General features: G+C 22.5%; 4 protein-coding genes across 5 annotated transcripts in view; 3 read left to right on the top strand and 1 right to left on the bottom strand.

Annotated features, from left to right (window-relative positions):
- The first annotated feature begins 299 nt into the window (after positions 1-299).
- On the top strand, positions 300-4,352 carry LOC102670930 (poly [ADP-ribose] polymerase). Its single transcript, XM_006612493.1, has 5 exons — positions 300-719; positions 1,055-1,196; positions 1,270-1,814; positions 1,931-2,136; positions 2,217-4,352. The coding sequence occupies exons 1-5, from the start codon at positions 606-608 to the stop codon at positions 4,183-4,185; spliced, it is 2,976 nt and encodes a 991-aa protein (XP_006612556.1). The 5' UTR covers positions 300-605; the 3' UTR covers positions 4,186-4,352.
- Positions 4,353-4,435: 83 nt separating this feature from the next.
- Positions 4,436-6,201, bottom strand: LOC102670703 (eukaryotic translation initiation factor 3 subunit I). The gene is made up of 5 exons (XM_006612491.2): positions 6,041-6,201; positions 5,414-5,660; positions 5,063-5,343; positions 4,781-4,981; positions 4,436-4,719 (listed from the first exon to the last, which is right to left on the bottom strand). Exons 1-5 carry the CDS (start codon positions 6,041-6,043, stop codon positions 4,471-4,473), a joined length of 981 nt encoding a protein of 326 aa, XP_006612554.1. The 5' UTR covers positions 6,044-6,201; the 3' UTR covers positions 4,436-4,470.
- Positions 6,202-9,146: 2,945 nt separating this feature from the next.
- Positions 9,147-11,720, top strand: LOC102681979 (protein abrupt-like). Of its 2 annotated transcripts, none has more exons than XR_421270.2 (7): positions 9,147-9,512; positions 9,849-10,025; positions 10,100-10,511; positions 10,585-10,778; positions 10,866-11,088; positions 11,282-11,410; positions 11,497-11,720. XR_421270.2 is itself a non-coding variant. In XM_006612490.2 (7 exons), exons 1-7 carry the CDS (start codon positions 9,318-9,320, stop codon positions 11,569-11,571), a joined length of 1,509 nt encoding a protein of 502 aa, XP_006612553.1. In that variant the 5' UTR covers positions 9,147-9,317; the 3' UTR covers positions 11,572-11,720. The 2 variants fall into 2 exon arrangements, 1 of the variants encoding a protein (XP_006612553.1); XM_006612490.2 differs by having other exon boundaries at positions 10,866-11,192.
- Positions 11,721-12,013: 293 nt separating this feature from the next.
- LOC102681627 (AFG3-like protein 2) overlaps positions 12,014-12,580 on the top strand; it is a 5,397-nt gene continuing 4,830 nt past the window's right edge. Inside the window, exon 1 of the mRNA XM_006612488.2 lies at positions 12,014-12,360. Coding sequence (XP_006612551.1) covers positions 12,277-12,360 — 84 coding nt within the window. The 5' untranslated portion in view covers positions 12,014-12,276. The remainder of the gene's footprint in view (positions 12,361-12,580) is intronic.

The raw sequence follows: 12,580 nt of genomic DNA, 5'->3' as shown, positions 1-12,580 counted from the left end.
TAATATAATATAATAATGAATTAGTACATATAGAAAAATAATTATATTTTGAAAAATATTTTTTACTTGTACTACGTTAAAATAAATATATTTTTATATGATATATTGAAATAAATATACGTTTTAATTATCAGTTTGAATATAAATTATAAAAAATTAAAAAATATATTTTTGTAAAAAAAATTTTCAAATTATATTAAAAAAAATATTTAGAGATCATAATTTTTTTTATAAAACTACGATGTTCAAACAGTAAAATTATAATTAAGGTAAGTTCTAAAATTCATAGTAAATAGTATTTTATTTCCGGTTTAAATTCGATTGGCCATCAATTTGTATAGAAATATCGAAGATATATTTTTGAAATTTAACTATAGACAATTTAAATAAATAAAATTATATTAATCATTATTATAAATTTCTTTTATTGTAGATCGTAAAATTATTATTTAAAATAAGTAGTAATAGAAAAAGAAAATAAATTAAGGTTCTAAATGTATCAATTTGGCGGGCAATATACATTTTATCTATATTCATTGAATGTACTACTTCTAATGTGATATTCCGTTTTAAAGTAAGATTATTGAACGAAAAATAACGTAACAATGAATGTTGATTTACCTTATTCTGTTGAATACGCAAAAAGTTCGCGATCTTCTTGTAAAAATTGTAAGAATTCTATTCAGAAGGATTCCTTAAGACTTGCTGTTATTATTCAGGTACATAATATCGAGAATATTAATATTAATATGAATTTATACCTTATAACTGTTATTAATTATTAATATAAATTGTTAATATATTATTTTCAATTATTACATAATTTCATCAATAACATTATATAATGTAATAATAATATAGTTCAAAATAAAAAATGTATTTATGAAGATAGATTTATTTTTATAAATTTTTTTTTATATTTCATTATAATAAAATTGTAAAAATTTACAAGAATTATTTTTCATGATATTATTGAATTTACGTATATTTTGAATAATGTTTTTGAAAAATTATTACATTTAAAAAATATCAAGTCATATCTTTTGATTTTTAGAGTCCTGTTCATGATGGAAAAATACCAAATTGGTATCATCCACCTTGTTTTTTTACAAAACAAAGACCAAAAACTACTGCAGATATTGCTAATTTTGATAATATTCGTTGGGAAGATCAAAAAGAACTTCAAAAGAAAATTGGTTTGCTTAATAATAACATTATAAATTACATATAATATTGTATGAAAATTTCTTATAACTTAAATTTTTATAGAGGAATCGATTAACCTTCCATTACCTGCATCTGGAAGAGGAAAAAAACGTGGAAGTACTTCAGCTAAAAATATAGGTCCATTACGTGATTTTGTAGTTCAATATGCAAAATCTAATAAATCAACATGTAAAGCTTGTGAGGAAAGAATAGTACAAGGAGAAATTAGGATATCAAAGAAAGATTTTGAAAGTGAACAAGCTAGAAGATATGGTGGTATAGATAGATGGCATCATCTTGACTGCTTTATCAAAGTAAGAGAAAGTTTACAATTTTATGAGAATGGTGATACACTTCCTGGCAAAGAAGATCTTTCCAAAGAAGATCAAAAAAAGCTTAAAGATGCTTTACCAAAGATTAAATCAGATGATGCTCCACCAATTAAAAAAATTAAAGATGAACCAATAGATGTAAAAGAAGAGGAAGAAATGAAAAAACAAAATGATGAATTATTTTCAATTAAAGATATATTATCTTCTATAAAAAAATCTGATCTAATTGCTATGTTGGAAAAAAATGAACAACAAATTCCAGAAGGTGTATCTACAGTATGTGTTTTATTAATAAATTTGGTTTCAACTATAAGTAAATAAACATTAATAAATAAATATTATTCAATAAAATAAGTTTTTAAAATATTTGATAAAATAACTTTTTATTATAGATAATAGATCGTTTATCAGATGCTATTTATTTTGGAGCTTTAAAACCATGTCCAAAATGTAGTGGACAATTTGTATATCATTCTGGCATTGGATACAAATGTACTGGAGATTTAACAGAATGGACTAAATGTGAAAATATCACGCAAGATCCTAAAAGAAAAAAATTCATAATATCATCAGATTTAAAAGAATCATACCCAAGTCTGTAAGTATTTTTGTAAAATTATTTTCACAAATTAACCTATATATATATAATGAAGTTAAAATTATTTAAATATTTAATAGCAAATCTTTGAAATGCAAAGTTAAAAAACGACTTATAAAGATGTCTATACCCTCAACATCTAGTTTAATAAAAAAAGAAGATGAAATTGATTCTGGACTCAAAGTTGATGCAAAACCTAGACCATTAAAGCATATGCAATTTGTTATTATAGGTCATACAGAAAAACATAAAGATATTTTGAAAAAAGAAATTTTGCATTTAGGTGGAGATGTAATATCAAAACTTCATGAACATGTGACTGCTGTTATATCAACACAACATGAAATAGATAAAATGAGTAAAAAGATGGAAGAAGCTAAAAATTTTAATATTCAAATTATTACTGAAGATTTTGTTGAGGAAGCTAAAGAATATACGAAATCTGCTATATCACTCATTAAAAAAAAAACTATTTCAAGTTGGGGTGGTAATTTATCTGATAGAATTAACGTTATTGCAGAAAAATCTAGTGCTTCAAAAAGTAAAGGTAAAAGTATATATGAAAAGTCAGGATCTGGTAAAATGAAATTACAATTAAAAAAAGGTGAAACTGTTGATCCACTTAGTGGTTTACAAGATTCTGCACATGTATATCAAGAGGGTAAAAATAAATATACAGTTACATTGATACTTTCAGATATACAAACTAAAAAAAATAGCTTTTATAAGTTACAAATTTTAAAACATGATAAAAAAAATCAGTATTGGTTATTTAGAAGTTGGGGTAGAATAGGAACAACTATTGGTGGTTCAAAATTAGATAATTTAGCCTTAGAAGAATGTATACAACAATTTGAATCATTATATGAAGAAAAAAGTGGAAATTGCTGGAGTCAAAGAGAATATTTTGTTAAAGTACCTCATAAAATGTATCCAGTTGATATTGATTATGGAGATGAAATGTCAACAAAAATATTAGAATCTGATATTAAAAGTGAATTAGAACCACCAATTCAAGATTTAATGAAACTAATTTTTAATGAAGCAAACATGAGAAAAGCAATGGTAGAATTTGAAATTGATATAGAAAAAATGCCACTTGGGAAATTGTCTAAAAAACAAATTCAAAAAGCATATTCAGTATTAAAAGATCTACAAGAAGTACTAAAAAAAAAAGATTTCGATTCAGTTCAATTGGTTGACGCATCTAATAGATTTTATAACTTAATACCTCATAATTTCGGAATATCCGAACCTAAAATTTTAAATACAATGGAAGAAATTCATTCTAAATGTGAAATGTTAGATGCATTACTTGAAATGGAGATTGCTTATTCACTTTTGTATGCTAAAACAGATACAACAAAGAATCCACTTGATGCTCATTATAAACAATTAAATACTGAAATTAAAATATTGGATAAAGAAAATGAAGAGTATAAAGTTATTAAACAATATGTAGAAAATACTCATGCAAAGACTCATACACAATATGAACTTGAAATTGAAGATATATTTATTATTAAAAGACAAGGCGAAGATAGTAGATATAAACCATTCAAGAAACTACATAATAAGAAGTTACTTTGGCATGGTTCTAGAACAACTAATTTTGCTGGTATACTTTCTCAGGGTTTAAGAATAGCTCCACCAGAAGCTCCTGTTACTGGTTATATGTTTGGTAAAGGTATATACTTCGCAGATATGGTTTCTAAATCTGCAAATTATTGTTGTACAAATAGTGAAAATCCTACAGGATTGTTATTGCTTTGTGAAGTGGCATTAGGTAATATGTATGAGAGATATCATGCAGATTGTATTGAGAAGTTACCGAATGGTAAACATTCAACATGGGGTCGTGGTCAAACACAACCCGATCCTGAAAATGTTTATAAAATGAAAGATGGTGTTGAAGTTCCATATGGTGTTTCTGTGTCTGTTAAATTACCAAAAAAATCAGACTTATTATACAATGAATATATTGTATATGATGTTGCTCAAGTAAAAGCGCGATATTTATTGAAAATGAATTTCAAATATAAAAATTAATATTTTTTTAAATATTGAAAATATTAAAAAACATATACTTATATTCAATATAATTCATCTTAAATATTTAAAACTATTCTATTAGTAATATTAGTTTCGATATTATTTTTACAAATATGATGTATTAATTTTTTTTTTATACAAATGAACAATAAATTTAAGTAATGGAGTAAATCTTTAATTTTAATATATTAAATTAAATATGAATATTTTAAAATCAAAAATTGGACAAAAATAATTTATACCATTATTTGATTGACATATATTTTCTTTTATTTCGTAAAATTAATATTCAAAATGGAAGTCAAAGTAAGATTGGTCAAATGTATTAATACGAACATAACCGTCTTCCCCACCCGTTGAAAAACTTCGACCATTAGGATGAAATGCTAAAGAATTAATTGGACCAAAGTGTCCTTTTAAACGTGCAAATTCTTCTTCAAATACTAAATGGAAAAATCGAGAATCGAATTTTCCTTGACGAGTTGATGTTGTTGTGACATCCATAGCATCTTGACCTCCTCCAAGAACGACCTATAAACATATAAATTTTTTATAAATTTTGATAAATACATTACAAATATCTTATACATACATGATCAAAAATTGGAGAAATTGTAGCAGAATTAACAGGTCTTTCTGTTTTGTATGTTTTCAATAACATTAATGATTCACTATCAAATAATTTGGCAGTATTATCTTTTGATGCAGTTACAAACATAGTACCATCCTTGTTGAACTGCATATCATTTATTTGTGATTTATGACCTTTAACACTTGTCAATTTTTTTCTTGTCTATAAAAAAAATATAATTATCAGAAGTTTTAAATATTTAATCTTTATATGATATAATAATAATACACATATATTATATACCCTAACATCCCAAAGAGTAATTTCACCATCTTCATGGCCAGTAATAATTGTTTCATCTAATGCACCCCATAAAATAGCAGAAATTCTAGGGCCATTCACAGCAATTCTAGAAATTGCATCTGCTTGTGATAAAACTGCATCAACATTTTTAATATCCATAATAAACATTTCACATTGATGTCCTAAAGCTTTATCTGTTGAATAAACAGCAAGATTTGCTGAGTAACTAAAGCTACATGTCCTCACTGAACTGTTTGTATGAAGTAAACCTATTTCTTTTCCTATAATATAATAAATATTTTAAATATAAATGATAGTGCATAAAATAGATAAATAAATTAAGATGCAAACCAGTTTGACAGTCCCAAACTCTTAATGTATTATCACCACTTCCAGATAAAAATCTTGTTGTATCCCAATTAACATCAATACACCACACAGAACCATTATGCCCATTAAAACTTCCAAGACGTTCTCCATTCAAAGAATACCAAACATTTGGCTTTTTATCTTTGCTAGAAGAGAATAATAAATCTCCTTCTCTATTATATTTGATTTGTGTTATTGCACGTTCGTGCCCATGTAACATTAAGGGTTTCTACAATAAAGTAATTAATTTATTATTTTTAAATATATTTTATATATGATATCTTTTTTTTAAATAAATTTATCTAAAAATTATCATTACCAAATTTTATATGGAATAACATAACCACAAAATACCACAAAAAAATATTTAATTTTAGTTTAAATTATTATATTAAGTATTACAAAAAAAAAAAATTAAAATTATTGATAAATTATTGAAAAAAACACACAAATTTTCAAAACTGAATTCATGATATATTTTTATGTTTTTAACATAGTAATGTCATTAAGGTTATGCTGTCACATGTTTAAATATATTATCAAAAATATGCATAGAATTACTAATAAAACTTAATATTTAAAATATATGATATATTTAGAATAACTAACCATTTTCTTATTTCAAAATAAACGATTAAATAAATTGATTAAAAAGTTAGAAAACACTCCGTTATCCCAAAGCAACCACAAAATTCTCTTAATACAAAAAGCACATGAACACAGACTACAGACAAAATATAGAATAGACCTATCATTTCATTTTTGTTTTTTAGTTTGGGGATTATCTATATTATTGTACATATATGAGATGTTATTAATTTTGAATGGAATAAAATAATAGTACTGTCGATATAAGAAGAATTATTATAAATTGAATGCAACATTTTTGTATTTTTTATTTCTAAAAGTAAAAAATATAAAGACATAAAATATCGATCTTTGATATTTTGATATAATATTTTTTTGATTTTTAAAATTCGAAGCTTATCTAACCTTATCATTTTCATATAACATATATCGGTTTAGTATAAATTATAAAATTAATAATTATAAAATTAATAATAGTTGGAATTAAAATGTAATTTTATTATAAAAATTATAAGCAAGAAATAAATTAATATAGCTTATAAAAAACAAAGTATAGAAATTTATATTTATAATATATTTTTCGATTTGATCAATATTCAATTGTAGATATCTACATTGACTTACTGAAATAACTAATTGTTACAAAAGAATGAATTTTATGAATAATAAACTAATATATCAATAAACATTTTTTTTTATTTTTTTTATATTATAGATTATCAAATATATATTTATATTTCTTCATATATTTTTGGATAAAGTATATATATATTATAATTTATGTTTAAATATAAATATAATCTAATATTAGTTTTAATAAAGTCACATCAATTATTTGATTTATTTTTCTCATAATCCATACAATAATTTTATATACATTTTATAAAAAAAATTGAATCATCATAATCATTTGATTTTTATGAATGAATAATTTATTTGTTTTAAAACAAATTCAAAGAATACTAACTAAATTATAATAATTTCGAAAATGAAATGTATCATGAAATATAATTTTGCTATTCCAAGCAACTTTTAAAATTATATCGATTTTCAAAATTATTAGTATAGAATATCATAGAACAAAAATCAATAAATTTTCATTTTAATAAATATAAATATAGTTAATGAATTTATGATTAATTGCAAAAAATTTGATTTCAAAATTTTGATTTCGAAATTATTAAAAAAAGATATATATTTTTAATTCTTATATAATTTAATTAGAATTCAAAATTTTCTATTTTCTATAAATTGTGAAAAATAGAAAAGAATAATAAATATATTTATATAAAAATAAGGATAAATGAAAGAGAAAATCAGGAATTAAAATGCTGATAAGAAAATATAAACGTGCTGAGAAATGAATGCAGCAATTAAATTTTTCAATTTCTAATTATTCTAATAAATATCTTATTACTGTATTTTGAAAACTTTAGCATGATTTTAATTATTGTCATAACGAATTGTAAGGCATATTATAACTCAATCGAAAATTTATACTTCAAGAATTTCTATAGTTGTTATCCGCGAAATATGAAATTAAAATATAAAACAATTTGAAGACTGAAATTATAATGATCAAAGTTATAACGATAGATATTATTATTACAATTTCGGTTATTGTAATTTAAATTGTTCAAAAATTATTCTATATTTTATTTTCTCATTCCATAAATTGGAACGATTCAAAAAATCTATGAAATGTCCAAATTCGCTATAATATTTATATATATATCGAATAAATATTGCATCACATCAATTCATCAATATATATTTAAATATTAGTTTTATTTTAAACATTAGGTGCCACGCTATGATCTATTTAAACATATAAATTATAAACAATTGATAAACGATCATTGTCACCATAAATATAGGCAAAATTCACTAATAGTAACTAGTAATTAATTTTTTACGAATATCTAAAAACAAATAATTTCATGAAAAAAAAAATTGTTCAAAATGATGATTTCTATAATATATTTAAAAATTATTGAAATCGATCAAGAGAATGATTAATCTATATATTCATCAAATTCATTCATATGTTCATAAAAATCAGAATTCAAAATTACCTTATTAATTAATTATTTCATAATCATTTTATATGCATACAAGAATACTGCAAGATTTTTTTTTGAATGATGTCACATTACTACTGCCATTCTATACCTATGTCGCGTCATCCAGTCTAATTGTAAGCGATGTAAGTTCTATCTTCATTTGTTTAAACAATACAAATTAATTCATTGAATTAATTAGTTTTTTTTATCAATTTTGTCAAAACGTTATTTTTATTATTTAAGGATGATTAAATCGAAAAATGTAGATTTCTATACTTTTATTATAAGCTATTTTGATCTATATCTTATTTATATATAGTTTTTATAATAAAATTAGATTCTAATTTCAATTATTATTAATATTATAATTGTCTTCTATATTGAACCAACAACATCGCATGTAACACGAAAATAAAATTAGATGAGAAAGATTTCTAAATTTCTGATACGAAAAAACATTATATATTATGTCTTTTTTACATTTTATCTTATATATCCTTTTTTTGTACTTTTTTATACTTACATTTTGCCTAAGTTATGTTGTATAAAAATTACTAAATTTAATTATAATTCTTGTTACTCAGTAAATTGTTTCTTTTTATTTTAAATAGATGTAAATATATAAAACAAAAATTTATTAGGTATCCGATCTATATTATATTTCGTTTATGGTTATTCTATTTTTTGTTTGTGACATAAATTTATCAAGATTTTAACATTTACACAAGAAATCAATTATTTGTTTATATATTTATACCAACATATATATTATATATACTACATATATATGAAAATTAAATTATAATTAAATTTAAATATTTATGATTACAAATATAATTAATTATTACTTAAACGAGATAAAAAATTTTTCTATTTTTAATTTTTATATTTTTTAATTTTAAAATGTAAAAATTATTTTATCATTAAATTTAATATAGATTCTATATTAACCAATCGTAATATATTTTTAAGTGACAATATCTTATATATAATATAAGTATCTATTGTTATCTAATTTTTAAGTGAAAGTTTGTTTAATGATATAATACATATAGAATAGTTTAAAAATATTTGTTACAATAAACAATTATAAAAAATTATCAAATTTATTACAATTTTTAAAAAGTATTACAAACAAATTGTATCTTTTTAGTTGTTGAAGAGTTCAGTCCTGTTCCAAATTCCGGTCGTATACGGGTTATTGAAACTGAAAAAGGAAACGAAACTGAAACGGCATGTCTGAAATTGCTAACCAACATGAAATCAATCAAAGTTATTGGTTTAAATGGAATGATTATCAAAATCATCTTTCTGATGTAGTTAGACAACTTTTAGAGGAAGATTGTATGGTGGATGTTACCCTAGCTGCTGCTGGGGAACGTATTCATGCACATCGTATAGTTCTTTGTGCTTGTAGTACTTTATTTCGAGTAAACAATTTTTGTGTTTTTAGAAATTCTTTGTAGTTTTCTTTTAATTTTGAATTTATAAATTTTATAAATTTAAATATTTTTTAAAAAATTTTTATTTTATGATTATTTTCAAACATTTTTAAATAATGTAATAATTGAAGTTCAAATTATTTGATTTATTTTTTGTACAAATTTTAATAATCTATATTAAAAAGTTATTTATTAAAAATTATATGTTCAAAATATTTCTATAAATATAAATTATTTTTTTTTGTCTAAGAAATATATATTTTGTTTTATAAATTAAATATCTATATAATATTTTATATGATTTATAAATTTTATTATTTGTAGGAAATATTGAGTCAAGTAAATGAAGATCACCCAACAATAATATTAAGTGATATATCTGCTCAAGATATAAAATCTATTATAGAATTTACTTATCATGGAGAAGTACGAGTTCCAGTTGAGAATATTAATAGTTTATTAGATGCAGCTCGTTCATTGAAAATCTGTGGTCTTATTGAAGTTGGTTATATTATTTAAAAAAATATCAAATAGAATTATTTTTTTTCTAATTTTAATATTTCTTATGATTGTAGATTGATGGGCTTGAAGAAACTGATTCTATTGTGAATAATAAAGATTTTAATGATAATAATGAAGAATCAATAACTGTAATTAGTGAGGCTGAAGAAAAAGTTATTAATTCATTACAACATGATTATGAAAATTTAGAGAATCAACAAAAATATGAAATTACTGAAAATTCCACATTGAATAAAAAAAAGAAACGTAGACGCGATGCAACAAAAAGAGATTATAGTGATGATATGTTGGCATCAGCAATTAATGATTTAAAGGCAGGCCAAACATTAATAGAAGCTTCTACTAAACATAACATACCACGTTCAACTTTGTATATGCGTGCTAAAGCATTAGGTATTCATTTAAATGCATCAAGAAATGAATATCCGGCAGAATGTATGAAAGCTGCTATAAATGCGGTAATTGGTTGGTATTTATTTTATGTTTAGTTAAATATTAATTGTATTATATTAGTCAATTTAATTCATTGTCATTATAGGTGGATCAAGTCTACAACATGCATCAGAGATGTTTAGTATACCAAAGACTGTATTGTGGAGGCGTATTCAAAAGGAAGGATATCAAATATTACGTTCAGAAATGAAAAGATCTTATGGATCGGATAAACGGGAAGCTGCAGTTAAGGCTTTAGAAAGAGGAGAAAATTTAACAAAAGTTGCACTTGAATTTAAAGTAAATTTAAATGAATTTTTATGAATAATTTTGATCATTTATTTTTATTTTATTTAAATTTTTTGAGAACAATAATTATGTTTTTAGATTCCAAAGACTACTTTATTTAGAGATAAGGCGCGATTGGTAGATGAAGGAAAACTTCCACTCTCATTTTGGAAGAAACGTAAGACAGAAAATGAAGAATTAAAAAAATCTCGTTTGGAAGAAGCTGTTGCTGCTTGTAAAGGAGGAAAAATGTCGCAAGCAGCAGCATCAATGACTTATCATATTCCAAAAACAACAATCTGGAGACGTCTTCAACAAGATGGTAAAAAATCAGAACGCTCATTAGGTTCAAAAAAACAAAGAATATCAGATTCTAAACATAATATAGAAACAAAGGTAGAAGGATCTGATTTCACATATTGCGAGGTATTGGAAGTTATTAAAATTTTTTATTACTTTTTATATATATAGATTTTATGACAAATTTTATTTAATTATAAAAATTTTATTTACAGGTTTCATCAGAAATTCCTATAACTTATATAGATGAAAATAGTATACCTGAAGATTCTGTGATAATATTAACAGCAGAAGATATGGATGGACTTAATTTGGAAGAAGGACGACAAATTATTGTTAATTCAGTATGTTTTTTATTTATTAATTTTTTTAAAATCAGATATGTAGAGATTCACAAAAATTGTATACATATAATTTATTTCTTATTTAGGAATCAGGACAAGAATATGTTCCTTGTGCTATAAGTATTGAAGAAAATTCAAATTATTCACAAACAGAAAGTTAGCGTATAAATCATTCAATTATTACTCGTTAATTGTGTATATTAAATTAATTTTGTATATTAATTTAGAATTTAATAATATATTAAAATTCGCATATGCACACATATACATAAAAACAAGTATTTAATAATAATCACAAACTATAATTGAATTATTATTATTGATCGCATTTTTGTATGCAATGTTCTTATATTTATTTACATATTCTATCTTATTATTTTTCTAAAATGTTTGATAGTGATAATTTAATTAATATTTCAATAAAAAAATATTAATTATGTACTAGTGATTATTAAAAATCTAAAATTATTTAATTCGTTGGATTAAGAAATTAATATAATATATTTCATTTAATGTTGCAATGATAAACATATGCTTTAATAAAAATAATTTTTCTTAGAATATTAAAAATATCTTTTATTTTATTTCTTTGTATTTCTAGGAATATTGAATAAAATTAATACCCTAGTAACGGTCTAAAAATCATTTATTAGTCACTTCTCTTCGCGCAAAATTAAGTAACCAATAAATGCTAGTTTTAAGAACGTTTGTGTAAATTTACATTTTGCATTGTAAACGATAAATAGGGACTAAGACTGGGGATATTTGTTGAAATAATGTCTTGTGGCCGGTAATCTCTTACAAAGAACGTGTGGAAACTACGAAATTTCATCATATTACGTGATTATTAAAAACTTACAGTAAATATGGCCCACCAACTGTTTTATTCGACAAGTAAATTAGAAAGATTTGTTTTGAGCTCCGTTTACAAAAATGCTAATATATTTCAGGTATAAATGTAATTTAACATAACCTATATTTTTTTTATTATAATTAGTTATTTAATAAAAGTCAATTCATAATTACAAGTTTTAATTCAATTATATGTTGTTATTAACATATTTTTTATTTATTATAGTATGTTGTATTTTTTTTTATTATTATATATATATTATATATGTGTGTGTGATTATGTATATATATATAAATATATATATGTATATGTATTTG

Source organism: Apis dorsata, unplaced genomic scaffold (assembly GCF_000469605.1).
Source record: "Apis dorsata unplaced genomic scaffold, Apis dorsata 1.3 scaffold_113, whole genome shotgun sequence".
NCBI classification, from domain to species: Eukaryota; Metazoa; Arthropoda; class Insecta; order Hymenoptera; family Apidae; genus Apis; species Apis dorsata.
The sequence above is the reverse complement of the archived record's forward strand: the minus strand, read 5'-3'. Positions and strand labels throughout refer to the sequence as shown.

Coding starts and splice junctions, on each gene's coding strand:
- LOC102670930 (XM_006612493.1), top strand. CDS start 606: ATGAATGTTGATTTACCTTATTCTGTTGAATACGCAAAAAGTTCGCGA. Junction 1,197..1,269: donor AGAACTTCAAAAGAAAATTG/GTTTGCTTAATA, acceptor AAATTTTTATAG/AGGAATCGATTAACCTTCCA. Junction 1,815..1,930: donor TTCCAGAAGGTGTATCTACA/GTATGTGTTTTA, acceptor TTTTTATTATAG/ATAATAGATCGTTTATCAGA.
- LOC102670703 (XM_006612491.2), bottom strand. Junction 5,344..5,413: donor AGTTTGGGACTGTCAAACTG/GTTTGCATCTTA, acceptor ATTATATTATAG/GAAAAGAAATAGGTTTACTT. Junction 4,720..4,780: donor TTTCTCCAATTTTTGATCAT/GTATGTATAAGA, acceptor ATATGTTTATAG/GTCGTTCTTGGAGGAGGTCA.
- LOC102681979 (XM_006612490.2), top strand. CDS start 9,318: ATGTCTGAAATTGCTAACCAACATGAAATCAATCAAAGTTATTGGTTT. Junction 10,026..10,099: donor AAATCTGTGGTCTTATTGAA/GTTGGTTATATT, acceptor TTATGATTGTAG/ATTGATGGGCTTGAAGAAAC. Junction 11,411..11,496: donor GACAAATTATTGTTAATTCA/GTATGTTTTTTA, acceptor TTTCTTATTTAG/GAATCAGGACAAGAATATGT.